Source organism: Leucopleurus acutus, assembly GCF_964270905.1.
Source record: "Leucopleurus acutus genome assembly, chromosome: 7".
Taxonomy (NCBI): Eukaryota; Metazoa; Chordata; class Mammalia; order Artiodactyla; family Delphinidae; genus Leucopleurus; species Leucopleurus acutus.
In genome coordinates this window covers 8,046,353-8,073,854 of record NC_139150.1, presented here as the reverse complement: position 1 = coordinate 8,073,854, position 27,502 = coordinate 8,046,353, and the positions used below count along the sequence as shown (strand labels likewise).

The window sequence follows — 27,502 nt, the reverse complement described above, 5'->3', positions numbered from 1 at the left end:
ACAATCCAATGTTCATCAACTAGAGGATGGATACATTGTTGTGTATTCAGTCAATGACTACTCTTAAGGCAGTTCAAAATGCATGACCTACATATATCAACATGAATAAACCCCAGAAACTTAATGTTGAGTGAACAAGTTACAGAATACGTACAGAATGTGTAGGGTTTTTAAACCTCATAAAAAGTACTGTAGAATACTATGGATACCTATGATGTAACTGTGTAAAAACGTGCATGAGAATGATAAATATACCAAAGTCAGGATAGTGGCTACCCATGAGGAGAGGATGGTGTTGGAGAGGATGGATGTGTTGCCTTATAGCCCCAATCACACAATGAATCAGTGGCTTAAAAGTGCTTCATGGAATCAAAATCATATAGATAATAATTCTCATTGTAGTTAATGTATATTGAGCACTTATTATGTGCCAGACATGAGTGTTTTATACGTATCTTGCTGAAGTTTCTCAACAACTCTAGGAGTTAGATGTCATTATTAACCCAACTAACACGTGGGGAAACAAAGGCACAAAGACAGAGGAACTTGGCCAAGGTTCCCCTGTTGGTACATGGCAGAGCCTAGATTTAAACAGGGTTGTCTGGGGACTTCCCTGGTGGTCCAGTGGGTAAGTCTCTGTGCTCCCCAGTGCAGGGGGCCTGGGTTCAATCCCTGGCCGGGGAAGTAGATCCCACATGCATGCCGCAATGAAGATCTCACATGCCGCAACTAAGAGCCAGTGTAGCCGAAATAAATAAATAAATGTTAAATGTTAAATGTTGGTAGTTGCTGAAAGTTCTAACCCTCTAATAAACTCAGGTATGTGGAAAGGGGCTTGTTATGAATAGCAAAAGACACTCCTTTCACTCAGGAAATTTCAAGGGTTTTAGGAGCCCTGTGCCAGAAATCCAGGGCAAAAAGTAAATATGTATATATACTTTATTATTACATATTATCATATTATTATATGTAATACTATATATCACAGCTGATAACGAAGTACGTCATTGCTCAAATACCACGACTCTTTCTTGCAGAGATTTTGTAGATTTTCATAAATGTTTCTGCATCTACTGTATGCCCTTAGAACAATTTCCAGACACTTTATTATTTTTTAAATTTTTTATTGGAGTATAGTTTATTTACAATGTGTTAGTTTCAGGTGTATAGCAAAGTGAATCAGCTATTCATATATGTATGTCCATTCTTTTTTAGATTCTTTTCCCATATAGGTTATTACAGAATATTGAGTAGAGTTCCCTGTGCTACACAGTTAAGTCCCTATTCGTTATCTATTTTATATATCGTAGTGTGTATATGTTAATCCCAATCTCCTAATTTATCCCTCCCCCCCTTTGCCTTTGGTAACCATAAGTTTGTTTTCTACATCTGGGACTCCTTCTGTTTTGTAAATAAGTTTATTTTTACCTCCAGACACTTTAGATGATTGTTTCTTTCTTAAAAAATAATCTTCACCAATTAAATTGTGGTTTTGCAGGGGGGAGGGTCCATCGAGCTCTTTACTGTGCCATTCCAAACTCCCACCCAGGCTGCAGGCTGTCTTACTCAGTTAATAGATATTTACTGAGCGTCTACTATGTGCCAGCCTTCACCCTAGGCTCTGGGGATGTAGCCACGAATGAGACTGGGTCCTCGTGAGCTTACACTAGTGGTGGGTGGTATTATATCACACACACACACACACACCCTGAATGAATGAATCGCTCATGTTGTGTGCTCCATAGAGGTGGACAAGGCTTCAGGCAGTCTCCCTCGGGGCTGGGCTTCCTCTCTGCAGAACCTCCTAGAGGCGGCAGAGCCCCCAGTCCACGGGCCACTGCCCTGGGCTGACGCTGCAGTCTGCTGGCCTTTGTGCGCCGTACCCACTCCTATCAGAAGACCTGGCTGCCGGAGCGGCTGCCGGACTTTGCGGTCTGGCAGCTCCAGCAGTTCCGGGCCACCAACACCAGTTCCCAAGCAGGACACAGAAGCAGTCATGAGAAAGTGTCCCAGGGGAAGATGACAAGTCTGGGGTCCCAGAATAGGGAGCTTTGGGAAGGCTCTCCAAACAAGCCCCAGAAAGGGATATCCTTGGACCTGGAGCATCTCCTTCCCCACCCCACCATCTGGAAGGCTGGCCTGGAAGCCCTACTGGTCACTCTTGCCATGTAAGTGCAGTGCATTTATAAGCCTGGCCCCGGCGACCCCCAGGGGCGACTCTGGTGCTAACAAAGGAGGGGGTACAGGTCCCAAAGCTGACGCCTTCTGTGGGCTCCAGGCAGCCGAGGGGGCTGCTGGTCATGCTGTCCCACTGGGCTGGGGACCCAGAGCTAACTCCTGAGATGTGCTTCAGGTAAAAGAAGGAAGAAACCTGAGAGGCGTGACGAGGAAGGGCACTGGGGTGGCACCATGGAGAAGCTTTGCCTGGGCTGGGCTCCTCTGGGGCCCCCCATGTCCTGCTCAGGTGGGGGAAGGGCGGTGTCCAGCCGGAGCTGGGGGCATTGCTTTGGGCTAGAGGGGCAGCCCCCCTGCTGGCCCCAGGTCTCGGGCGCTGGGCCAGGTCACTCTCTCTCTGGGGCTTCGGTGTCACCCCGTCTGCAGTCCCAGGACTCGCTGCACTGTTGTGAGTCTGTGCAAAGGCTGAAGCCCGTGCACAAGTGTGGCGGCCCTCCCAGGGCTGCCCCAGCCTGCACGGAACAGATATTCTGGGAAAGACAGACCACCACAGGCTGGGGGTACTGGGATGTTGGAAATCCCAGAGGCTGCTCACACACAGAGCAGGCTGGAGCTTCACCCACCTGCTCCGCTGATGGCAACAGCAGCTGCCGCTTATTAAGCGCCTACTGCATCCCTGGGCCAGATCCCCGCACCGTGTACTTCACATACAAGGTCACTTTCAGTCCACAACGTGGTCTCCCTATTTTACAGCTCAGTGAGGTCAGGCCACTGGCCCAAGATGTAAGATGTCTCTTACATGGCATGTGAGAAACAGTACCCGAACTGGAGCCTGCTTTAACCAACCACCGCTGCAGCCTGCCTCACTGCCAAACACCCACCTCCGCGTCTCCCTGCACCCGTCCCAAGGATCCCACTGTTTACAAGATCTGGCTGCTCAAACCAACCCCAGTTGCTGAAGTAACACTGGGCTGCCCCTCGTCCAGCCATCCTGTTAGGGAGGGGCAGCAGCCATCTCTTGCTCAGTGCTGAGCCTTTGCCGAGCCCTGGGACAACAGGGATAGACAGGACCCGGCCACTGTCCCAGGGAGTGCCTCGGCTCACAAGCGCTGGGTGGACACAGCAGGCATGCAGGCGTGGCTGGCTGGAGATGAGGGCCAGGAGAAGTAGCATGAAGGGGCCAGAGGCTGGTTGGGGCACATGGCTGCCAGCTAGGGCATCTGCCAACCAGGCACCGACTGCCCTCCTGACCCAGGATGCTGCCACCCCAGACCAGAGCTACAGAATAGGCTTTTGTTTGCCCGGCTCAGCATGGGGCAGATGGCGCACGTCCCCTGAGCTTTGTGGAAAATTGAACCAGCCTCTGGACTGGGACATCTTGGGACCCCAGCATGGGAGCCTCTGACAGAAAACATCCATTTCTTACCATACTGCCTCTCCACGCGGCTTTGGGTGAACTGAGAGAATGATTTTGCTGGGTAGCTGCATCACCAAAGAACGAACAAGCTGGGCTCAGAGGGAGGGGCTTCTTGACCCGGGAGCGAGGTGGGGGTGGAGGGAGCTCTGCAGAAGTTCCTCCCATTCCCAATGGGCACAAAGGGGCAGGGTGGTGACTTCTAGGGCTCTGACTCGCTCTAATATTCCCATGTCACTTACTTCCACTTGAGGGAAGGAGGGGTCTCCACAAAAGAACGTCCTGTGAGCCTGGCGTCCTGATCTCTGAGATGCCATGGCCTGGGACACCCAGGCCTAGGGCCCCTGTGACGCCGTTGGCCTCGGAGCAGGAGGCTGGTCTCTGAAGCCCAGCCTCGCCAGGAGGAGGGAAGGTCCCTTTAAGCCCTGCCTCACAGCCTCAGCTTGTTGCTATGTATTGGACCAACTTCCTTAGCAACCACCTGGCCTCTTAAAGGGGCCCTGGAGTAGTGGTTGCCACCCAGCCATGGCTCCCAAAAAGAAGGCAGGCAAGGGGGCCAAGGAACCCGAGGTCAAGAAGAAGAAGGGTGGGAAGAAGGATCCCAGCCTGGCCAACAAGCCCATGGAAATGCCCATAAGCGAGGAGATCCAGGAGTTCTACCACATCCAGATCCGCGACCTGGAGGACAGGCTGGCCCGGTGGGTGGGCGGGTAGGGTGGTCCTGCTAGGTCAGAGCTGGCCGCTGTGCAGGCTCAGCCGGGGGTCCTAGACCTATGTCCTGGACTCCCATGGGATGTCCAGACCCCATCCTACCCCAGGCTCAGTTTCCTCCTGGGTAACACTTTGAGGCAAAATGGATTTTCCCGCTCCATCTCAGCCCCCAGAGTTCCGGGGTCTCAGAGCGAGCCCACCCCAGGCAAGCACCACTCCCTCGTGCCTCACTGCTGCCCAGTGGGACCATGCATTTTATAGGGTGGCAGAGTTCAATCAGTGGGATGAATTGGAAATGGCAGCCCCCTGGCAGGCACGTGACCACGTGTCCCTCCTTCTGCCTGCCCCCTCCCCCCAGCCTGTGCCATGATTCCCTGATCTGTGGGCCCCACCGGCTTCCCCAGCTGCTAAGCCCACTTGTCCATGCTGGGCCTCAGTTTCCCCAAATGTAAATGAGGAGGGTTGTGAGACATGGGTGGTGGTGGGTGCAGGGGGGATTCTCTAACTCTTCTGAGACACGTTCACTTGCCCACTTTTCTTATTTTTACACTGGTTTCCTCTCAGTTATGATGCACTAGCCCAGTCTCAGGGTGACCCTTAAAAGACACACCCCTTTGGTGACAAGTAGGCAGAGGGTCTTCCCCAGGTGATGTTGCAGGTACTCACAGCTGATGTTGAGACCCTCCTGTGCTGGCGCTCACCGCGTCCTTAAAATGGTCCCACGAGAGAGGCCCTCATGTCATCCCCATTATAGAGGTGGGGAGACTGAGGCTCAGGGAGAGGAAGGCACCCCAAAGAAGAGCCTCCAGAATGTGAACCCTGGCCCCTGACTTCACCACACCAGGCTGCCTCCTTGCTCCACAGATCAGGTCATTCAGCTTTGTACCCTGCACTGCCCTGTGTGCAGTAGCCATGCAAAAGGTGTTGGTTGTGGGAATTCCCTGGCAGTCCACTGGTTAGGACTCTGCACTTTCACTGCCGAGGGCGCGTGCTCGATCCCTGGTCAGGGAACTAAAATCCTGCAAGCCGCGCAGTGCGGCTTAAAAAAAAAAAGATGCTGGTTGAGTCAATTGTGAAGTAAAACATCTTTCCAAATAACTTCTATCAATTATTCCATTGGAAACCAAAAAATTGTTTACGTGATACTCTTAAAAATGCACAAGCTTCCCTCAAGCTGAGACACCAGATGGAATGTATTTGGGAGATGTCTATTGCGTACTTATTATTTGCCAGGCCACCAAAATACAGAGATGGAGGAAGTCAGTTCTTGACTTCCCAGTGGGACAAGGGTCAACCTACAGGAGGGCACCAAAGAAAGGGCCACAAATGCTGCTAAGGGCCAAGAAGACTCCACTGAGGCAACAACACAGGGGTTCACTCAATGGAGGAGGGTAAGGAAGATCACAGGTGCAAAGGCTTGGGATCGCAAAGTCCGGAAGTGTTAAGGAGGGCGCAGAGCCAGCAGCAAGCATCATGGTTGAGAGCCTCGACTTTGGGGTCAGACTGACTTGGGTTCAAGTTCTGGTTTTGCCCTTTACTAACTCAGAGGTGCTTCATCCCTCTGCGCCTCAGTTTCTTCACCTGTGAAATGGGTATAATCATCATAGTACCTACTTCCTTACAGGTTGTTGTGGATTCAACAAACACAGAGAGTACCTACTGCGTACCAGGCACTGTCCTCGGTGTTGGGGACACAGCTGTGAATGTAACAGACAGAGGCTCCGCCCTCACAGACCTTACATTCTAGTGATGTAATGAACGTAAAGTGCTGAGCACAGGCATTGGCTTGGTCACAAGCGTTGATCAGGGGGCACAGTGGGAGATGAGGCTGTAACCTCAAATGCCCTGATATGGGAGGGTCCAGGGAGCAGCCTAGCTGCATGGAGGCCTGGCTTGTCCAGCTCCCTGGACCTCTGCCCCGCACCTGCCTCAGGTACCAGCAGAAGTGGGATGAGCTGGCTGTGCAGGAGAAGCTGTTTCGCCAGGAGTTTGAGCAGCTGGCCAACAACAAGAAGGAGATCGTGGCCTACCTCAGGCGCACGCTTAACCAGCGGGTGGATGAGATCACCAACCTCAACGAGCAGCTCCAAAGCCTGCAGCTGGCCAAGGAGATGGAGAAGGACGCCTTCGAGGCACAGCTAGCCCAGGTGCGCCACGAGTTCCAGGAGACCAAGGACCAGCTCACCACTGAGAACATCATCCTTGGTGAGGGGCACTGGCCGGCGAGCCTGGGGGCACACGCCACGGGGGTGGGGAATCCAAGGCTCTGCTTCTTTGGTCTCTAACCCTAGCTCTCCCACGGACTATCTTTGTAACCTTGGGCTAGCACTTCTCTCTGACCCTGTTTTCTCACCTGGGAAATGGGGATAATACGTCTACCTTGAGTAACAACAGCTATGTGCTGCTTCCCACGTGTATCCTCCATGGTAACTGTCCAAGCAATCCTGAGGCAGGAAATCCCTTCACCACCGGCCACCTTGTAGGTGAGGAAGCACTTCAAGGGGGTGTGTCTTGCCCAGGGTCACCCAGCTGGCAAGGGTGGTTGTGAGTTTCAATGACAGCATGAGTGCCTGATCCAGAGAAGGTGTTCAAATTCAGTGACTCTTGTCACTGTCACTTTCATGAGACGGGAATAGAGGAGGGTGTCAAGGGAGGCTCCTTGAACCCCAGGCTTTATAAGACTAGTGGAGAAGAGCATTCCAGACTAAGCCATAAAGGTGGGCAGGACCATGCATGGCATGTGTGGGGACAGGGGACTGGCCCTACTGGATCGGCAAGTTTAGGGGCATCATTGCTCAAGACCCCTGGGACCCTGCCCTCCCGAGGCGGCCCCTCACCAGGCTTGTGCCCTGCGGTGGGGCAGGGGGGAAGCTGGCAGCCCTGGAGGAGTTCCGGCTGCAGAAAGAGGAGGTCATGGAGAAGTTCATGTTGCTGGAGGACCAGCTGCGGAAGCAGGAGAACGAACACAAGGACTACGTGTACACTCTGGAGAAGAAGTCGGTGCTGGACGCGGACAGGTGGGCAGGCCGGTGCCGGGCCTTACCGGGGCCAAGCACAGCCCGGGCCGCAGACCTCTGACAGCCCCGGCTGCTAACTGGGGGGCTGCACTAGCTCCTTGACGCCCCGACCTGCTGCTGCTCACAACCCTGGCTGATTTACGGTGGAGGGAAGAAACGGTTCCCAGTTCTCACACCAGTGTGGAAGAATCCCTGGACTTCCTTTTGCCACCTTTTGTGACTTAACTTCTACTTATTTAATAATTAATAATATTTACATTGATCAAGTTCAAAATGGTACAAAGGGTCTACAGTAAAAAGCCTCCTGCCTGTGGCCCTGTCCCCTCCTGGGGGAGAGAATGTAGAGATCTAGGCGCTCTGGGGACCCCCACGTAGGCAGGAGGTGCCTGTACCCACTCTGCCCGACTCCCTAACTCCCGCCCCTCCCGTTAGATTGAAGAAGGAGATCATCCAGCGCGTGAACCTGGTGGCCACTGAGTTCCGCAAGGTGGCCACGAGCCAGATGGGGGACACGACCAAGCGGGCCATCATGGAGAACAACACCATGACCCTGCAGCTGGCCAAGATATCCCGCCAAGGCATGCAGCTGCTGCAGGAGAACGAGCAGCTCAGGGGCGACCAGGACAACCTGTGCAGACAGCTGGAGCTGCTGGAGAACTCCCAGAAGGTCATGGCCAGGCACAGCAGAGGCCACCAGAAGGTGTGCCCTCCAGGCCTGCATCATGGGGTGGTTGGCACGGAGAGCAGGAAGGAACCCTAGGGGCCCTGTCCTCAGGGCAAATACAGCCCCTCAGGGGTGGACCCCAGGGGCCAAATCTCGAGGGAGGCAGCTGTGAGGCGATCGGGCCCTTCTTGTGCGGGCTCTGGCCCCATCTCTGGTTTGTATTTGGTTTAAAGCCCCCATAACTGGTTGAAGTCGAACCCAACCCCGGGGACCCAGCTGCTATCTAGAGAGGGTGCTGGGCTCCCAGGGCCTCGGCGGGCCTCTCCGGGGGAGCGGGGCTGGCTGAGGGCCCGTGGTGGGCCCAGGGCACGGCCACCTGCCCACACTGCAGATCATCCTCATGCTGACGGAGAAGTGCCGCGAGCTGCAGCAGGGCACGGCAGAGGCCAAGCAGCTGCGTCTCCTGCTGAGCCAGCTGGAGCAGAGCCTCACGCAGCTGCAGAAGGACAACCAAGCACTGAGGTGCGGCCCGCACAAGGGCAGGCGGCGGGAGCAGGTGGGAACCCCTCCCTTTGTGGCCACGTGACATGGGCCAGCGACTCCCCCTCTCTAGAGGGGCCCTGAGGCTTCATCTGTCAAACAGGCTGAGGCCCGGGGCTGGCCGAGGGCCCCTCACCCTAGAATGGGGAGGAGGCTGACTTGTCCTGGTCCCGGGCTCAGGAGCCAGAGAGAACAGTTGAACCTGCAGCTGGAGCGTCAGCAGACCGAGGGGCAGCGGCTACAGCAGGAGCTGGCCGAAGAGCAGAAGGTTCGGGCGAGCCTGGAGACAGCCCTGGCCCAGGCCACCGCCTTCCTACAGGACATTGTGCAGGTGAACAGGAAGTGGGTGAAAGTGGGGGGCGGGAGATGGAGCCAAGGACAGAAACTGCTTGGAGATAACTGGGCCATCGGAGATGATAACTGGGCCATCGGAGGTGGCCAGGCCAGGCGCCCCGCCTATTCCCTGTGAGATTCCTGGCAAGTCTGTCCTTTTCTGATTCTGCACTTCAAAGACCCCTTCAAGGTCTCAAAGGAGCTGGATGGAGTCCTCTGAGGCCCTGGAAGGCCTCGGGTCTCAGTCTTCCCATTTGGAGAATGGGTATCCCACCACAGCCAGGGAACACTGAGGAAACAGGCACTGCGGTTGGAGTTTCCCAGAGGTGGGTGCTGGGGCCATGAAGGGCCTGACCTTGTGGGCCCGCCCGCACCCCTACCGGCAGATGCAGCCCGACAAGGAGGATGGTGACTTCGATGACTTCCGGCTGCAGTGCAAGGAGATGCTGAAGCACCTGCTGGTCATGCTCAGCTCGGCCATGGTCCTGAGTCCCCAGATGGCTGTGGCCCCCCGCCGGGAGAGCCAGTCCTGTGGCCCACCAAAGGAGCGGTGAGTGACCCTGTGTGACCTCAGAGGAAGGAGCTACGGGACTTGTCCAAGGGCTGTCCTCAGCTGAGCCTGGGCCCGAAACCTGGCTCACCAGAGCCTGTCTGAATCTCAGCTTCCTCATCTATGAAATGGAGGTGATGACACCAGCCCTCTCCCCACAGGCGGTACAGTACCCAGCCACTCAAGACAGGGCCTCTGCTGCAGCAGCTGTCCAGCATCACACCCTACCAGCTAGGGGACCTGGGCCTGGTGCCTCGACGGATCCACATCCCACCCAACCCTGAGGACCTCAGGCTGCTCTCACATACCACCCGTGTGGGAAACTTATGGGCACACAGCAGCCCTGAGGTGAGGGTGCCAGAGGCCCTGGGGACAGCGGGATGGCAGCCAGCCCTGGGTGCAGATCACGGCTCTGCCGTGCTGCAGCTGTGTGGCCCTGGGGAGGTGGCTGGACCTCTAAGCTTCCATTTCCTCATCTGTAAAACGGACTGAAGAAAGGTGTGGCAAGCCCTCAGTGGGCTAAGACATGCCCACACATCCCCTGGGAGGGGGGCTTGCTGGGTCCTGTGGCCCAGGACCACAGGAATCCCCCAAGTAGGCCTCAGCTTCCAAGCTGGCATCTTTATTCTTACAGATCCATACCTCCGGTTCTCCAAAAAGGTTCAAAAAGTTTAGTCTTCCTAAAGTTTCCCTACTTTCTAAGTAGGACACAGAGAGAAGACCAACCTCCTATCCCCCAAATGGCCTGTTCCGGCCACAGTTCCCGCTTCCGTCCACAGGCAGCCTGGGGCAGCCCAGAGAAGAGTTATATAAAAAACAGATACCACAGGTTGGCGTGGCACCTCTGTGGACGTGGCTGGGTGTGTGGGCACGACAGTCAGGCAAGCAGCCAAGTCCACTGGTGTCAGGGGCTGGACGAAGGCCTCTGGCTTCGCTCACGGATGTGGTCCAGGAGCAGGTCGGTGGCGCTCAGCAATGGAGGCAGCAGCTCCTGCTCAGCAGGGGCGAAGTAGCTCAGCACGTAGCCCTGCACTGTGTCTGGGTGTGTCGGGCGCCCGATGCCCACCCGCAGCCGTGGCATTGCCTGTGGGCGAGCCAGAGGGGCCCAGGGAGCTTTGATGAGGAGTGTCGGGGGCCCTGCGCCGGCCCACCCGACCCAGTGCAGGACTCATGTTAGAGTCGAGGCAGCTAATACAGGAACGGACTCCACTGTGGCCCCTTCAAGGGATACGAGAGGAGCAGTTAGTGCTTCCTTGGGTCAGCACCCTTCACCCCATCCCCTGCCGAGACTGGGGTCGGCACCCCTATCCCACTCCAGCTGGGAGGCCAGCTTCCCTATCCCCACCCTGACCAGCTCGGGGCCTCACCTGGCACTTCCTCCCAACTTCAGAGCCAGTTTCCCCAGCGGCTTGTGGAGCTCATCGTGCACCAGGCAGACCTCCTCAGCAGTCAGTCCAAACAGCTCCGCTTGCACAGGGAAACGGTGGCCCTGGTTACCGCTGATCTGCCCAGGGGGGTTGTCCCGACTCAAGGCTCCCATGAGGAGGGGCCGCAATTAACCCCACTTCATGTATGAAGAAACTGAGGCTCTCACAATCACCCAAGGCCAGGCAGCAATTGGAGCTCAACAGGCACCTGGAGCTCCAGGTGAACTGATCTGCCGCAGCCCAGAATCCCCTCGCTGGCCCCTGCGCCCTCCTGGGCGGCCCACCCCTGGGGCCCTCAACTTACTGGCCCAGGCCACGCTGCGCCCGTTGACGTTCATGAGCCGCCATGGCCGGAGAAGGGCCAGCTGGGCATCCCCGAGCGAGGCCATGGCGAGGTCGGCGGCACAGCGCCGGTCGCGCGCCCAGCTCTCCGCCACACGTAGCCGCCGCACCAGCTGCCCCAGCACCGCCATGCCCACGCTGTGCCGCGTGCCGGGCAGTCCAGGGTTCCCCAGGCCGGCCACCTGCGGGCGACACCGGGGAAACTAAGGCCCGACAACTCTCCCCATCCGCCTTCTCACAGCGCCCTCCGGGACCCAAAGCAGAGGAAGGTAAACGGAAAACTGGGCCAGAGTGGATTAGGGGTACGAAGAGGAGCCCAAGAAACCCCGGCGACTCCAGAAGGCCGAGTGGAAACGGGCGCCCCCGGGGTGGACGGGCAGGGCACCCCAGTGCAGGAGCGGAACTCCTGGAAGTTTGGAGCCCATCCGAGCATCGGACCCATTTCTGATAAAACTATGACAGGGAAGTGGGGCGGGGGGGCTTTGCCCAAGAGACAATGGCTACCCTACGCTGCCGTCACTCACTCTACTAAGCCACCGCTTCCCCGGGGGCCGGGGTTCCAAAACGCACCGACTCATGGCCCGACTCAACCACAGCCCTGTGCGCGAGAGGCCAAACAGCCCCATGCGGCCCCAATTCGTGACCCAGACCCCGCCCCCTGACGTCATCCAGCCCTCGGCCAATCGCGGCCGCCACCTATCCGGGGGCGGCCATTAGCGTCCAATCCGGGGCGGGCCACGTGGCCGCCATGTTTCTGAGGGGCGGAAGTGGCGGGGCCGGGCGCCCCCGCGAGTTGCCCGGGGCCGCGCCACCGAGTCCTAGGGGTTTGTCGTGGGGCTCGCGGAGTCCTTGTTTGACCTCCGGATTGGGAGGAGGGAGCCGTATTCTGGCCCCCGCTGTGGCCCTGCCTCGCTTTCGAAACCCGGCAAGTCTTTTCCCGCTGTAGACCTCGGCCTCCCTAGCTGATAAAAACTTGCTAACGTCCTTCCGGCTCTGTTTGAAGTTGGATTCCAGGGAGTGGAGTCCTTGAATTCCGGGGGCGTGGCTAGAGGGGCGGAGCCTGTGGGCGTCCTGGAGATGATGCCTAGCAACGTCAGGGGTGGGTGCCGGGAGGCAAGTGAGGGCCGCGAGGGAGCCTGCCCAGGCCCGGAGGTCCTCCTGGAAGGGGCCTCATGACAGAGTCCAGAGAGGTGCGGGAGAAGGCTAAGGCAAAGGCAGAGGGTCGGGGGAGAAGAGACCACGTATGGGTTCACAAGAAAGGTTTTAAGTACGGGAGAGGCAAGATCAATTGTGCGATTCAATAAAGTCCCAGGCTGCTTGTGCAGAGAGCAGAGGTCTTAGGAGCTGTGGCTGGTGGGGAGGTCAGAGGGGTGGCCGGAGCTGGCATATAGCCAGAGATGGCATTGGCCAAGATGAGAGGATGAGAGAAGAGGAGGGATCTAAGAGATCTTTAGGAAGTGGGATAGACAGGATTTAAGGACTGATGGGATATAGATCTTTGGCTTGGGTGGTTGGCAGAGAAGGTGGACTCACCGCTGTGGGAAAACCTGGGGCAGAAGTCAGGTGAGGTGCTCAGTTTGGCCTGCTGAGTGTGAGGGTCCCACAGGATATGCAAGAAGCTGCTGGACCCCCAGGGCCTGTGGCTTGGGGCAGGGCCTGAGCTGCAGAGATTTGGGTGTCAGTAGCTGGATGTAGGAGCTGAGGGGGACCAGGAGGAGGGCAGAGGCCAGTGTGAGCGTGAGACCTTGACCATAGGTGACAGAGGCAGGACTGGAGAGAGGTTAGGGGAATAGGGGTGGGAGTGCCACCAGACCCCAGATCGTGCTTCTTACCGGGCCTCATTTCCACCCCTCCTCCATCCTGTAAAATACCTGAGGAGAGCGTGTAAGCGGAGTGGGGGCTGTCTCTGGAGGCCTGCTCCAGCTTGCTGTCTCTTGGTTCCAGAATGCTCTGGGGCTTGATCAGGCTCCCTCACAGCACATCCCAAAGCCATGGGTGATTCCAGTGCCAAAGGGGACCCTACAGCACATCTTCGGGACCAGCCAGGTGTTCCGGAACTTTGATGATATAAAACCAAAGGCTGCAGGGTTAACGGTGCCCCTCAAAGTCAGGGAGTAGTGAGTGATTACCTTGCCATGGGATCCCAGGTTCCTACCCTGCACGGCCACTGACATGCTCTGCAGCCTTGGGCCAGTTACTCTCCCTCCCTGAGCTTCAGCGAGCTCAACTGTATAATAGGGCTCTTCCACCTCAGCAGATAAAAGGCTGCTGGCCCGGATGAGCTCCAAGAATGTCAGCCTCCTTTCCCTGGGTCTCTGTCTACCCCTCTTGTCTCCCTACCCAAGTCCCCCTCCTCCCAACCCGTTCCTGAAGCCCCAGCTGTATGCCCTGGACTGGTCCCAAGTCAGGGCCAGCCCCTCCGCCTGTGCCCCCTGCCCCTGCAGCTACCATCGAGGCCATCAGTGCTTGGAGCAAGAAGACTGGGAGGTGGCCGTGCTGTTCTTCTCCCGTGGCCTCCACCTGGACTCCCAGCTGGTGAGGGGGACGGCCTGGGTGGGCACAGGCAGTTGCTGGCCCCACACTCACCCCTCGCTGTCACACCTGCCTGGCCCCTTCTCTCAGGGCCACCAAGTCCTTGTGGTAGCTGAGTGTCAAGCCTCAGGGCGGATTGTGGGGAGGGGAACGGCAGCCTGGGTCCCCTCTCCCACAGGTAGAATTCTATGCCTTGAGAGCCGAGGCCTACATCCAGCTCTGCGACTTTTCCTCGGCCGCCCAGAACCTTCGAAAGGCCTACTCCTCCCAGCCAGAGAACACGGACTTCCTGGAGCGGCTCACCTTGGTGCTTTACCTGAAGGTGCCTGGGGCTGCCCCAGGCCCACAAGACCCCACCTCACACCCTGGCCTGCTGACTCTCCCTCCAGCTCTGGGGGGCTTTCCTTGTTCCTGAGACCAGCCCTGACTCCCTAGGGACCTTCGTGTCCCTGTGTCTGTGTCCCCATCTGCTGCCCCGCTAATGAGCTCTCCCGCCTGCCCTGTTGGTTTACCACCAGGGCTGGGTACAGTTTTGCAGTTTTGTCCAGTAGAACTTTCTGCAGTAGTGGCAATGATCACTGTCCGATCTGGTAGCCACTAGCCACGTGGAACTGTTGAGACGTTGAAGTGTGGCGAGTGTGACTGAGGAACTAATTTTGACATTGTATTTAATTTGAATTGATTTGAAATTATATAGCCACGGGAAGCAGGTGGCTATTGTATGGGGCAGCACAGGCCTAGAGTCCACAGGCTCTAAGCACTAAAAACGTAAGAGTGCCCCCATTTGCAATGCAAAACAAAGATGATATTAAACCATAAAATCCCAACAAAGTCCTGGTTTTTTTTCCATTTTGACAAATTTAATGCCTTTGTTTTTAATGTCAATAATTATTCAATTCTGAAAAAGAAACATTCTTAAAACCAGAATGTTGGGGTCCTGAGTCCAGTCCTCTTTCTGTGTGACTTTGGAAAGGTCACGTCACCTCTCTGAGCCTCAGTTCTTTCATCTAAAAGGGGAATGTTAGCTGGTCCCAGTGAGATAAGTTCAGGTTTTTTGTTTTTCGGGTTGTTTTTTTTTTTTTTTGGCTGCATCTGGGCAGCTGGCGGGATCTTCGTTCCCCGACCCACATCCTCGGCAGTGAAAGTGCCGAGTCCTAACCACTGGACCACCAGGGAATTCCCTGAGTTCGAGTTCTTAATACAGGGCTTGGCACCTGGAGCCCTCGTGCAGGTGGGAGCCTGTTACTGTTAGATCTGCTGTTCTGGTCCACCTCCCAGATTTTCTCTATTTTTCCTTGTTCCTTTGTGTGTATTGCTGTCTCTCTGTCATCAACTGTATATTTCTGTCTCTTGCTGTCTCCCCAGCTCTGGATCTCTCTCCATCTGTGTCTCTATCTCTTAAAGTCTCTCCCAGATCTAAAGGGCTCTGTCCCTGTCCCTTGTCATTCCACCCCAATGCTGGCCATCCCTCAACTCGTGGGTGCTGCTAGGCCGGGGTCACAAGCAGAAGTGACTGCTCTCTGTGTCCTCAGGGCCAGTGCCTTTTCGAGCAATGCGCCTTTCTGGATGCCCTGAACGTCTTCTCTCAAGCCTCTGAGCTCCAGCCTGAGAAATTCTGCTTCCGTTATCGATGGTGAGCGCCCTGGCTGTCCTTGCTGGCCTTTGCCTCCCTGGCGTCCCCTACCTGTCCCTCTCACCCGGCAGACAGAGCACCTTTGCCCTCCGCCCTCAGCATGGCCTGTCTCCTGGCCCTCAAACGGCATCGTGAATGCCTCTCATTCGTCACCAAGGAGGTGGAGCATGGCACCGCCAATGCCGATGTCTACATCCTCCGGGCCAGGCTCTACAACTTCTTCCAGCAGGTAGAGCGGCAGGGCAGGGGGGTGGACCTCCTCCTTGTCTGGACGCCGCGATGACAGGAGGCGGCTGGGCTGTCAGCCAGCCCCGAAGCTGTAGTGGGGGCCCTGTCCTCCCCAGGCAGAGGCCCCAACTGGCACTGGCCCAGTCGGGTAGTTGTTCCATCCTCACTCAGCCCTGGCTCTTTGCCAGGCCTACGCCAGCCCCCGGAAACCACAAGGTGAGAGGCCTTTGCCATCCCTGCCCTCACGGAACTCACAGCCCAGGGGAGACGTCCCCAAGCGGATAATTACACAAAGGATCACTTCCCAATTGTGTGAAGCACCATCAGGGGCACCCAGGCTTCCCTTAGTTATGAGACTTGGGGTCACAAGGGAGGAGGGACTGCAGGGATGAGAGAGCGATGGGCAGGGTATTGTGAACCCAGGGGACTCTGACTTCTTCCTGGGGGGCAGAAGGAGCCTCAAAAGGCTGCTCCCTGGGGCAGTGGGCCTTAGAAAGAGCCTTCTGGCTGCCAGGCATGTGGGCTGGGGGGAGGGGCAAGCCTGGAGGCCGGAAGCCTGGGTACCATCCATCTGGATAGGAGTGGGGCTTGAGGAGGATGGCCATGAGGGTGGCAAGGAGGGGGCAAGTTCACAGACCTTTGGAAGCAGGACCCGAGACTGACTTGGTGGCAGGGGGGCGCAGTGAACATGAGGGAAACGGAGGCATCCAGAACAATGCCTGGTGTTCCAGCCTGGCCTGGGTGCTTGGGGGTGGGGTGGGGGGAACCTCAGGATGGGGTAAGTGGGATGGGCTGGATTGGGCGGAGTGTCCTGGGGGTGTTGCAACCATGAGCCTCCCTATGCTGGGGGCTGGGTTTCTGTGTCCCACAGGTGAGTCAGTGGGAGAGTCTCCTTCAAAGGTAGGAGACTAGTAATTATTTTTATTTTTTTAAGATGCTCCTATTGCTCTTTTTATTTATATATATACATTTATTTATTTATTTTTGGCTGCATTGGGTCTTTGTTGCTGCACGCGGGCTTTCTCCAGTTGCAGCGAGCAGGGGGCTACTCTTCTTTGTGGTGCGCGGGCTTCTCATTGTGGTGGCTTCTCTTGTTGCGGAGCACGGTCTCTAGGTGGGCAGGCTTCAGTAGTTGCAGCACGTGGGCTTCAGTAGTTGTGGCTCGTGGGCTCTAGAGCTCAGGCTCAGGAGTTGTGGCGCACGGGCTTAGTTGCTCCACGGCACGTGGGATCTTCACAGACCAGGGCTCGAACCCATGTCCCCTGCATTGGGAGACAGATTCTTAACCACTGCGCCACCAGGGAAGTCCCGAGACTAGTAACTATTGATAATTATTTCTGATGGTTGGGATTTCAGCTGCTCCCTGCGATGCCTAAGCACGTTCTAAGCACTTTACTCATGTTTATCTCTAAGGCTGGCAGTAGTAACCCTTTGAGGTAGACAAAACCCATTGCCCTCTTTTCACAGATGAGGAAACAGGTCCAGATGGTCTGGGTAACTTGCCCAAGGTCACAGTGGTGCTCCCCTTGAACTCAAGTCCATCTATTCCAAAGCCCTGCCCCAGCCTCGGCCATCTTCCCCCTCCCGACTTCCACTCACACCTGGTGTCTACACTGCCTCACTCACCCTCCAACCAATTACCCTATAGGACATGGGGTGCTTGCTAAAACTGTTTGTTGACTGACTGACAGACCTGCTCACCCAAGAGAAGGTATTTGCCTAGGGATGTTTTCTGCTCATGCCCAGGCCTGAATCTGTTCTTTGTTAGAGTTGTCTTGGGCTTAAAGGTCAGGGGCGTCGGGGAAGGTGTACAGGGGAGTATAGGGAGGACACAACAGTCACAGTCAGGAGACCACACCCTCCCCCCTCCTCAAGTGAGCCTTGTAGAAGTCCTGCAAGGAGGAGGCATCTGTAACCTCATTCTACAGCAGAAACCACTGAGGTGGACCTGGCTCACCTGAGGTCATATCTAGAAAGGGGCCAGTGGGGATGGAGCCTCAGATGGGATTTTCCCACAAAGCAATGCAGAGCCACTGAAGATGGGTGGCATGGTGCTGGCCTGCCCAGAGAAAGGCCCCTACAGGCCTGGAGGTCTGCCTCCCCACACTGAACAGGGCAGGTTCAGCTTGGCCTGCACCCCGATGCCATCCCTGCCCCCCCCCCGCCCCCCGCAGCCCAGCCTCTGCCATCGAGACCTGCACAGTGCCTTGCTACTGGATCCCAGGCACCCACAGGCCAAGGTGCTGCTCAAGGTGCTGGTGGGCCAGGCCCAAGAGGCATGCCAAGAAGCCGGCGTCCTGGCCGTGCAGGGCAAGCTGCAACGTGCGCTGCAGTGTATCAACTGTGCCATCGAGAACAACCCTCTGGACCCCAGCCTCTTCCTCTTCCGGTACTGAGTGGGGAGATGCTGGTCTTGGGTCCCAGGCCCTGCCTTGCCTCAGATGTGCTGTGTGATCTCAGGAGAGCCCTTGACCCTCCCCAGGCCTCAGTTTCCCCATCTAGCCTCTAACAATCTTTCCCTACTCCCCATCGGGGTCAAGGGATCATGGGAGGTGGACTCTGCTACTGCCTCTGGAGGAGGGGCAGGCAGCAGCCTGTTAACCCTGGAATCCTGGATCCCCGGGCCTGCTGAGCAGTTTACACTGGCAGGCTCAGCCCAGCTCAGTGGACGAGGCTTGGGTTTGAATCTGGGCCACCCCACAAGGACCCACCACCTCATTCTGGGCCATTTCACTTCCTTGAGCCTGGGTTTTCTCATATAAACAGTGCAGGTAAAATGTCCTGTGTACAAAAAGGCCTTAGCATAGAGGCTGGCACTCACACAGCTCCCAAAAAGAAAGAGGGAAGCTATTTTTAAAGAAAAGTAAAATTACCAGTGACTAGCTGGCTATCTAAGTAGCAATCCAGGAGCCCCACGGGCCAAACTTAGTGCGCACGGTGGGAGCCCCTCCCCCCAGGTCAGAGGGCCCAGAGCCGCAGCCTCTCTCTGGGACACCCCTAGTCGGTGGGGCACTTTGGCCCTCATGTCCCTCCCTCGTAGGGGCATTATGTACCGACGGCTCCGGGAGTTTGACTCCGCCGTGGAGGACTTCCTGAAGGCGTTGGACATGATGACCGAGCACCAGGAGGACCTGGTGCAGCAGGCGCAGCGCCAACTGCTGTTGGCCTACAACGACTTGGCCGTGCACTGCTACCTGCAGGGCGCCTACCAGGAGAGCGTGCTGCTGCTCAGCAAGGCGCTCCAGGACGAGCAGCGGGAGAAAGGCCTCTACATCAACCGCGGGGGTGAGTGGGGGCCGGGCAGCCCGGTGTGAGCCCCTTGCCCCTCCAAGGCCTGGGCTGGGCGCTTGAGGGCCCTGAGGGAGGGAGGAGGGAAGGAGGGAAAGCGGATTCTCAGTGTCCCACGGACACACTTTGGGAAACGTTGCCTTAGACAATCTGGCTACAGCCCTTCAAAATGCTCGGGATCAGGCAGCTGGAAGAAGGTGGCCAGAGGCACGGAAAACCTCTGCAGGTGCCCGCGACCGCCCGCTGGTGTCATCACCGCGGGTGTCACCCCCCGTTGCAGGCCCCACCCCCTGGGGGTGGAGCCAGCTGGGCTGGGGCTCCTGGGCCGTGGGTTTGCGGGGCTCACTCAGCCCCCGCCCCCGGCCCCCGGTCTCCAGATTGCTTCTTCCAACTGGGCAACCTGACCTTTGCTGAGGCGGACTACCAGCAGGCGCTGGCGCTGAGTCCGAAGGACGAGGGCGCCCACTTGCGCATGGACCTACTGCAGGAGAAGTTCGGCTTCTGCGAGCAGAGGAGAAGGTGCGCGCAGACTGTGGGTGGGGCGGGGGCTGTGGACGGGGCTGTGGGCGGGGCGGACCAGGCCGCGGGAGGGGCCAGAAGAGTCTGGAGTGAAGCCGGTCGGCTGGGATCCTGGGGTCGAGATGCCTCTGCTCTCCCAGTTGTCTCCTAAATATCTATTTTATTTTTCAAGTTTTCTGTAAAAATCTTTCATTTTTTATGTGAATATTGTTATGGTAATTGCGCTTTTTATTAAAAAAACTTAAGTATTCAGTAACATGTAACCTAGAACATGAAAGTTCCTTCTAATATCTATGTCCCAACGCCTCCCCCTTCCCCTGTAAGTTTGGTAGAGTCCTCTAGATAGATTTCTATGCATATGTTAACAATTGTTATCATTTTACAAAAGTGAGATCATGCTAAGCTGATTTTTTTAAAAGTAAGTTTATTTATTTTTGGCTGCGTTGGGTCTTTGTTGCTAAACGCGGGCTTTCTCTAGTTGCGGCGAGTGGGGCTACTCTTTGTTGCGGTGTACCGGCTTCTCACTGCGGTGGCTTCTCTTGTTGTGGAGCACAGGCTCTAGGCGCGTGGGTTTCAGTAGTTGCGGCACGTGGGCTCAGTAGTTGTGGTGCATGGGCTTAGTTGCTCTGCAGCATGTGGGATCTTACCAGACCAGCGCTCGAACCTGTGTCCCCTGCCTTAGCAGGCGGATTCTTAACCACTGCGCCACCAGGGAAGTCCACTAAGCTGATTTTTGACTTGGTTTTTTACTTCCCATGGCAATTACATATAGGACGACCTCATTCTCTTTTATTGCTTGCAAAGTATTCCATTCTGTGGAGGTACCACAATTAATTTCTTTAGACGATAGTATGCTGATGAGCATTTGGGCTGTTTTCAGTTTTTTATTATAAATAATGCAGCAATGAGACCCAAGACATGTTTTCATGCGTTCATACTAGTAATTCTGTAGTTAGATTGCTGGAAGTTAAATTGTTGGGTTAAAAAGTGTGAAAATTTAACATTTTAAAAGATAATACCCAATTGTTCTCCAAAAACAATGAACCAATATAAACTTCCCCCAGTAAAGGAAAGTCTTGGTTTCCCCAAACCTCCCTAGCCCAGGGTATTAAGACTATTTTTCAACTTTGCTATTCGGGTAGGCAAAAAAAGGCTCTCTTGCAGTGAATTGACTTTGCATGTTTAAATTGTGAGCACAGGACAGCATCTTTCGTGTGTTTATTGGCCATTATGGCCTGCACAAATTGTTCGCCCATTTGCTCTTAAATTGTTCATTTAAAAAAAATTTGGTTTTGGTTATAAGTGTTCTTTGTAGGCTGGAAAATTAGCTTATCATCTGCCTTCTATGGCAAAATATTATTCACTATTTACTGCTTTGTTTTGTGGTGTTTTTGCTACTCAATAATGGGATTTAACCATAGTCAAATTAATTTCTTCATTTTTAGCTGCTGGGTTTATGACATCTCAGAAAGGCCTTTCCTACTCCAGGATCATAAAAATGTCCACTTATGTTGGGATCTTACACTAATGTTTAAGTGTTGGGTCCATCAAGAGGGGCATGGTGGCAGGGAGCAGAGACCAGCCTGATTTTCCCCAAACTCCCCACTGGGGTCCAGGAGCCTCCATATCCTCCAGGTGGCCCAGCTCAGAGCACCCTGTGGCCTGCTGTGTCCTGCAGGCAGTTCCAGAAGACAGAGAACCACTTCTCAATGGCCATCCAGCACAACCCCCAGAAGCCCCAGTACTACCTGTACCGCACCAGGAGCCGGCAGCTCACGCAGAACACTTTTGGGGCCCGCCAGGATGTTGCCACTGTCCTGCTCCTTGACCCCAAACAACCGAAGGTGTGTGCCTGCTGGGCCAGGAGGGTGGGCTCCAGAGTTAGTACCTCTGGCCACCTAAAGATACTCCCTGTCCCTAAAAGAAACCTGGTTTCGTAGCAGTAATAAGAGCTGCTAATGCTGGAGCATTTACTATGTGCCAGGCACTGTTCTAACCAGTTCAGCTTACGTCACTCCATTTAACCCTCTTCAGTACCTACGGGACAGGTAACATTATCATCACCCCACAATTCATAGAGGGAAGAGGGTAAGGCTCAGAGAAGTCAGTTCCCTTGGCCCAGGTCATGGAGCTTGGAGGTCACACCTTTATCTGGCTGGCTCCAGAACCACGGGTCAGGCTCACCACCAGCACTCCCTCACCGAACAGTTCCTTTCTCAAGATGTCCTGATAGTTCTGGGGCAAAAAGGTCCAGCCCTTTAAAAAACAACAATCTGTAAACCCTTCCTCTGCCAGGGCAGCACCACACCATCTGCCCCCTGTCCTGGCCCACACCTGACTCTGGTCACCCTCTTTCCTGACAGCTGCTGCCACTGATGGCCAACCTCTTCCCCGGCCTGTCAGTGGAGGAGCTGCTTAACAGCCAGGTGGCCCACCTGGCCAGGCTGCAGCTGGAGCGGGTGGTGGAACACAGCCTGCAGGCCGGCACCCCTCAGGATATCGTGGGGTAAGTTTCTCCAGGAGGGCCCGCGGGCCCAGAGTTGGGGGACGGTTGGGGCGCAAGGCACCTCTGGCCCTAATCGCCTTCTCAGGCCGCTATCCAGTCCTGGGCATGGTGGGGTGAGTCAGGGAGGCCTACCCAGCGCTCTGGGGTCACGGCTTGTCAGGCGGCTCAAGGAGCGGGAACTAGAGCGCCAGAGGGCCCGGGCCCTGCAGCTTTCGTGGAAGCTGGAGCAGCCTTTGTTCGAGACCTCCAAAGCGCTAGAGGCCACTCACCAGTCCCTGCAGGCACAGCCAGAAGGCCCAGAGGAAGAAGCCAAGGCCCCCGGGGAGAAGGAGGTAAGTGGGCTGTACGCCGGGGCCGGAGGTCCTTGAGGTCCAAGGTGGCATATACCCCAGGTCAGGGCTGAGGGATGCACGCCGGCTAGAGGCTGGCTTCTGGGCCTGGCTCTGCCAGCACTCAGATGTGTGACTTGGGCTGGGGACATCTCGCTGTGAGACAGAGAAGGTACCAGTAAGGGGTACACCTGAAAGAGGGTGCGTGAGGATGTGGGCCCCTCACAGAGAGAGGCTTCCCACACATTGTCCACACTCACCTTCATAAATTCCGCTGTATGCACTGGCCACTTGTACCAGAATTTTCTTAACTCTTAAATTCATTTCTAAAAACTTTTCACTGAATAGAACATATAGAAAAGTACATGACTCATAAGCGAACTGTCTGATGGATTTTCACAAACTGAACACCCCCATGGCACCATTCTCCAGATCAAGAAAGAACACATTCCCAGTTCCCCAGAAGCCCCTCGTGCCCCCTTCCAGGCCCCTCCCTCAGCCCCGCACACCCCACAAGGCTGTCCTGATTCCTAACGCCACAGAGGAGCATGCCTGTCCGCAACAGAGGACAAACGTGGCGCAGGCCCCTTTGCCTCTGGCTCCTTTCACCGAGCGTCCAAGTTTGTGAGATGCAGCCAAGTTGACTGCTCCTTCTCACGGCTGGAGGCAGTGCCGTCCTGCGAATATCCCGCCACTTATTTATCCACTCAACTGCTGATGGACAGCAAGTAAACTGTGTTCAAGGGAGACTTTAACCATCCAGGTACACGGAGTGCCAGCATCCCTTGCCGGAAACGGGAAAGGCAAGCTCTACATTTTTCTAGCTCACATTAGGATACAAAACTACAGAACTTGGGTCTGTGTGTGCCCTGAAGTCATCGTGGGGTCCCTGCTGGGTGTTCCGCAGCCCCATCCGCTCCCGCATCTCACTGCCGCACATTTCCCGCGGCCTGCAAGTGCGACTGGCAGCCGAGAGCCTGGCCACAGAGTCCCCCTGACTTGGATTCCAGCCCTGCTTCTCTGCGTCTTAGCCGAGTGCCCAGGGCAGGCTGCTTAGGCGTTTCCTGGTCCGGAAAATGGTAATGGCAGGGGAGTTCCCTCCCAGATGTGCAGGGACATGAAACATGGAGAAGGTTCTCAGTTTCTCACTAGCCATTCCCTGGACACAGCACTTCACAGTTTACAGAAGCCTGTCCCACAGTTGAACTAATTTGCATCTTGCAGATAGGGAGATGAGGCCCAAGAGCCTCTTGACACTGCTTTTCTCACGTGGCCACACCTGTCTAACCTGGCCACGCCCCTTCCTGTCCAGTCAACCTCTCCATGTCCCCATCCAACCCTAACCTGCAACCCTCGAGGAGCTCTAAGCGGCTGGACTTACAGAGCTGCGGCCACTGTGACCGTGCAGCCTGTGATCATGCAGCCTGTCTCTTGCCCCAGAAGCTGGAGCCGGCCCCCAGCAAGGAGAGGTCCTTGACCGACGGCTACATCAGCCAGACCTCTTCAGGCTCCATCTTGGGCTGTAAGTCCCCCTGCTCCTGCCAGACCTGAGTGAGCCAACGCAGCAGGGAGGGCAAAGGTCAGGGGTCAGGGGCTCCCAGGCCTGGGTGTGAATTTGGGCTCTGCTGTCACAGCTGTGCGAGTGTGGAGTGGGAGGACTCATCCCAGCTTTGCGGGGGGCACAGGGAGCCCTCAGGAATGCCCAGCACGCAGCCTGGGAGGCCAGCTCTCACCGCGGGGCGCCTCACAGCTGCTGCCTGCTCCACCCTCATTCCCCGCTCAGGCCTGTCTCTCTTCTCTCTGCCCCCTTGGCCTCTCCCTGAAATAAGCCCACGAAGCCTGTGCATGTCCAGGGGGCTTTTACCCTCAATTCTGAAAGGTGCCAGTGTGGAGGGGACAAAAGTAAAAAACCCAAGAATGCTGCCCTGGGTCCCAGGGGCAGCCATGGGCAGTCCAGGGAGGGACGGGAGTAGCAGCGGCTAGCCCCCTTCCTGCCATTCAGCAAACGCGTTGAGCATCCTAGGGCCAGGCCTGTGCTGGACACTGGTTACAGGCATGAATGGCACAGTCGTTGCCCCAGGGAGCTCTTGGTCCTGAAGGGAAGAAGGCCCACAGGTAAACAGATAACCAGGACAGTGCAGCCGTACCATGGAGGGGAGTCCCGAGGGCTCTGGGTGCACTTAGCTCCCTTTGGGGGGTCAGGAAGGGCTTCCAGGACCCAGGGGAAGAGGGGTAGCCAAGTGTGAACAGGGTAGAGCAGGGGGAACTGCTGCAGGCAGGGAGCCAGGGCCCTGCAGGCTGTTGGTTGTGGCTGGAACACACAGGGCAAGAGGCAGGCAGCAGAGTGGAGGCCAGCGCTGGGCGAGTGAGGTCCTTTCGTATCTCCCCCTTATCTTTCGGCCCTGACCCGCCTGCAGGGCTCAGGGTGCCAGGAAGGCTGGGCTGCCGTGAGCTGGCGGGCCTTCCCCTTGGCCATGCAAGGCCTCTGGAACATAGGCAAGGGTGAGGCCTAGAAGTCTCCCTTTCTTGCCACTGTCTGGGGAAGGCGGCCTGACAGCTACTCTTGACATACCCTTTCCAGTCAGGACCACGTCCATCTCAAAAACGGAGACGTCCACTGTCTGCCAGGAATACGGGAGCACTTCGACCACTGCTGTAACATTCTCTGACTCCTCACCACTAAGGACACAGTCCTCAGACTCCAGGGACAAGAGGGAAGACCTAAGCCTGAGCCACAGCCCCAGAAAAACCAAGTCCACCCCCGGCCACAGCCAGAGGCCCAGCGAGCCCGAGACCATCCAGGTCCAGAGACAGAGGCCCAGCAGGACCGAGGCCGCCCTGAGCCAGAGCCAGAGGCCCAGCAGGACTGAGGCCGCCCTGAGCCAGAGCCAGAGGCCCAGCGAGCCCGAGGCCATCCAGGTCCAGAGCCAGAGGCCCAGCAGGACCGAGGCCGCCCTGAGCCAGAGCCAGAGGCCCAGCAGGACTGAGGCCGCCCTGAGCCAGAGCCAGAGGCCCAGCGAGCCCGAGGCCATCCAGGTCCAGAGCCAGAGGCCCAGCAGGACTGAGGCCGACCAGGTCCAGAGCCAGAGGCCCAGCAGGACCGAGGCTGCCCTGAGCCACAGCCAGAGGCCCAGCGAGCCCGAGACCATCCAGGTCCAGAGACAGAGGCCCAGCAGGACCGAGGCCGCCCTGAGCCAGAGCCAGAGGCCCAGCAGGACTGAGGCCGCCCTGAGCCAGAGCCAGAGGCCCAGCGAGCCCGAGGCCGACCAGATCCAGAGACAGAGGCCCAGCAGGACCGAGGCCGACCCGATCCAGAGCCGGAGGCCCAGCAGGACTGAGGCCGACCAGGTCCAGAGCCGGAGGCCCAGCAGGACTGAGGCCGACCCGATCCAGAGCCAGAGGCCCAGCAGGACCGAGGCCATCCAGGTCCAGAGCCAGAGGCCCAGCAGGACCGAGGCCGACCAGGTCCAGAGCCGGAGGCCCAGCAGGACCGAGGCCGACCAGGTCCAGAGCCGGAGGCCCAGCAGGACCGAGGCCGACCCGATCCAGAGCCGGAGGCCCAGCAGGACTGAGGCCGACCAGGTCCAGAGCCAGAGGCCCAGCAGGACCGAGGCCGACCCGATCCAGAGCCGGAGGCCCAGCAGGACCGAGGCCGACCAGGTCCAGAGCCGGAGGCCCAGCAGGACTGAGGCCGACCCGATCCAGAGCCAGAGGCCCAGCAGGACCGAGGCCATCCAGGTCCAGAGCCAGAGGCCCAGCAGGACCGAGGCCGACCAGGTCCAGAGCCGGAGGCCCAGCAGGACCGAGGCCGACCAGGTCCAGAGCCGGAGGCCCAGCAGGACCGAGGCCGACCAGGTCCAGAGCCGGAGGCCCAGCAGGACCGAGGCCATCCAGGTCCAGAGCCGGAGGCCCAGCAGGACCGAGGCCGACCAGGTCCAGAGCCGGAGGCCCAGCAGGACCGAGGCCGACCAGGTCCAGAGCCGGAGGCCCAGCAGGACCGAGGCCGACCAGGTCCAGAGCCGGAGGCCCAGCAGGACCGAGGCCGACCAGGTCCAGAGCCGGAGGCCCAGCAGGACTGAGGCCGCCCTGAGCCAGAGCCAGAGGCCCAGCAGGACTGAGGCCATCTGGGTCCAGAGCCAGAGGCCCAGCAGGACCGAGGCCGCCCTGAGCCAGAGCCAGAGGCCCAGCAGGACCGAGGCCATCTGGGTCCAGAGCCAGAGGCCCAGCAGGACCGAGGCCGCCCTGAGCCAGAGCCAGAGGCCCAGCAGGACCGAGGCCATCTGGGTCCAGAGCCAGAGGCCCAGCAGGACCGAGGCCGACCAGGTCCAGAGCCGGAGGCCCAGCAGGACTGAGGCCGACCAGGTCCAGAGCCAGAGGCCCAGCAGGACCGAGGCCATCCAGGTCCAGAGCCAGAGGCCCAGCAGGACCGAGGCCGACCAGATCCAGAGCTGGAGGCCCAGCAGGACTGAGGCCGACCAGATCCAGAGCCAGAGGGCCAGCAGGACCAAGGCCATCTGGGTCCAGAGCCAGAGGCCCAGCAGGACCGAGGCCGCCCTGAGCCAGAGCCAGAGGCCCAGCAGGACCGAGGCCATCTGGGTCCAGAGCCAGAGGCCCAGCAGGACCGAGGCCGCCCTGAGCCAGAGCCAGAGGCCCAGCAGGACCGAGGCCATCTGGGTCCAGAGCCAGAGGCCCAGCAGGACCGAGGCCAACCAGATCCAGAGCTGGAGGCCCAGCATGACCGAGGCCGACCCGATCCAGAGCCGGAGGCCCAGCAGGACCGAGGCCACCCTGAGCCACAGCCAGAGGCCCAGCAGGACCGAGGCCGACCAGGTCCACAGCCAGAGGCCCAGCAGGACCGAGGCCGCCTGGAGCCCAAGGCGAAAGCTCGACAAGACTAAGGCCACCCAGGGCTCAAGGCAGAGGCTCAGAAAGGCCAAGGGTGCCCATGGCCAGAACTGGAGACCCAGAAAGGCTGGTGCCACCCAGGACTGGAGCTGGAGACTGATCCAAAGTCCCAGCAAGATCAAGGCTTTCTATGACCCAAGTTGGAGCCCCTGCAACACCGAGGCCACTGAGGGCCAGGGCCAGAGCCAGAGCCCCAGCCAGTCCAAGGCTGCCCAGAGCTGGAGCCAGAGCACAAGTCCAGGTTCCGGCAAGACCAAGGTCACCTGGGGACTGAGCCCAAGTCTCAGCAACACGCAGACCACCCAGGGCCTGAGACAGAACCCCAGCCCCAGCAGTCAGGCTGCTGTCTGAAGGGGCCGCTCGGCCCCTTCACTTCTTGCTGGGCTGCG

The 27,502-nt window shown here is 57.4% G+C and overlaps 3 protein-coding genes across 3 annotated transcripts; 2 read left to right on the top strand and 1 right to left on the bottom strand.

The window, feature by feature from the left end:
- Window positions 1–4,114: 4,114 nt before the first annotated feature.
- CFAP157 (cilia and flagella associated protein 157) lies at window positions 4,115–10,110 on the top strand (the record flags this gene model as incomplete). Its single annotated transcript, XM_082842035.1, has 9 exons — window positions 4,115–4,287; window positions 6,234–6,505; window positions 7,164–7,317; window positions 7,750–8,017; window positions 8,373–8,503; window positions 8,702–8,852; window positions 9,241–9,404; window positions 9,566–9,752; window positions 10,039–10,110. 9 exons carry the CDS (start codon window positions 4,115–4,117, stop codon window positions 10,108–10,110), a joined length of 1,572 nt encoding a protein of 523 aa, XP_082698161.1.
- A 103-nt stretch (window positions 10,111–10,213) lies between these two features.
- On the bottom strand, window positions 10,214–11,799 carry PTRH1 (peptidyl-tRNA hydrolase 1 homolog; the record flags this gene model as incomplete). Its single annotated transcript, XM_082842014.1, has 5 exons — window positions 10,214–10,488; window positions 10,577–10,622; window positions 10,772–10,871; window positions 11,136–11,355; window positions 11,704–11,799. The coding sequence occupies 5 exons, from the start codon at window positions 11,797–11,799 to the stop codon at window positions 10,309–10,311; spliced, it is 642 nt and encodes a 213-aa protein (XP_082698140.1). The 3' UTR covers window positions 10,214–10,308.
- A 546-nt stretch (window positions 11,800–12,345) lies between these two features.
- On the top strand, window positions 12,346–27,464 carry TTC16 (tetratricopeptide repeat domain 16; the record flags this gene model as incomplete). The annotated part of the gene is made up of 15 exons (XM_082843729.1): window positions 12,346–12,363; window positions 13,118–13,290; window positions 13,618–13,708; window positions 13,884–14,027; window positions 15,238–15,338; window positions 15,438–15,567; window positions 17,741–17,955; window positions 18,607–18,851; window positions 19,232–19,373; window positions 21,052–21,217; window positions 21,737–21,879; window positions 22,040–22,211; window positions 23,649–23,730; window positions 24,790–25,010; window positions 26,499–27,464. The coding sequence occupies 15 exons, from the start codon at window positions 12,346–12,348 to the stop codon at window positions 27,462–27,464; spliced, it is 3,009 nt and encodes a 1,002-aa protein (XP_082699855.1).
- Between the last annotated feature and the right edge of the window lie 38 nt (window positions 27,465–27,502).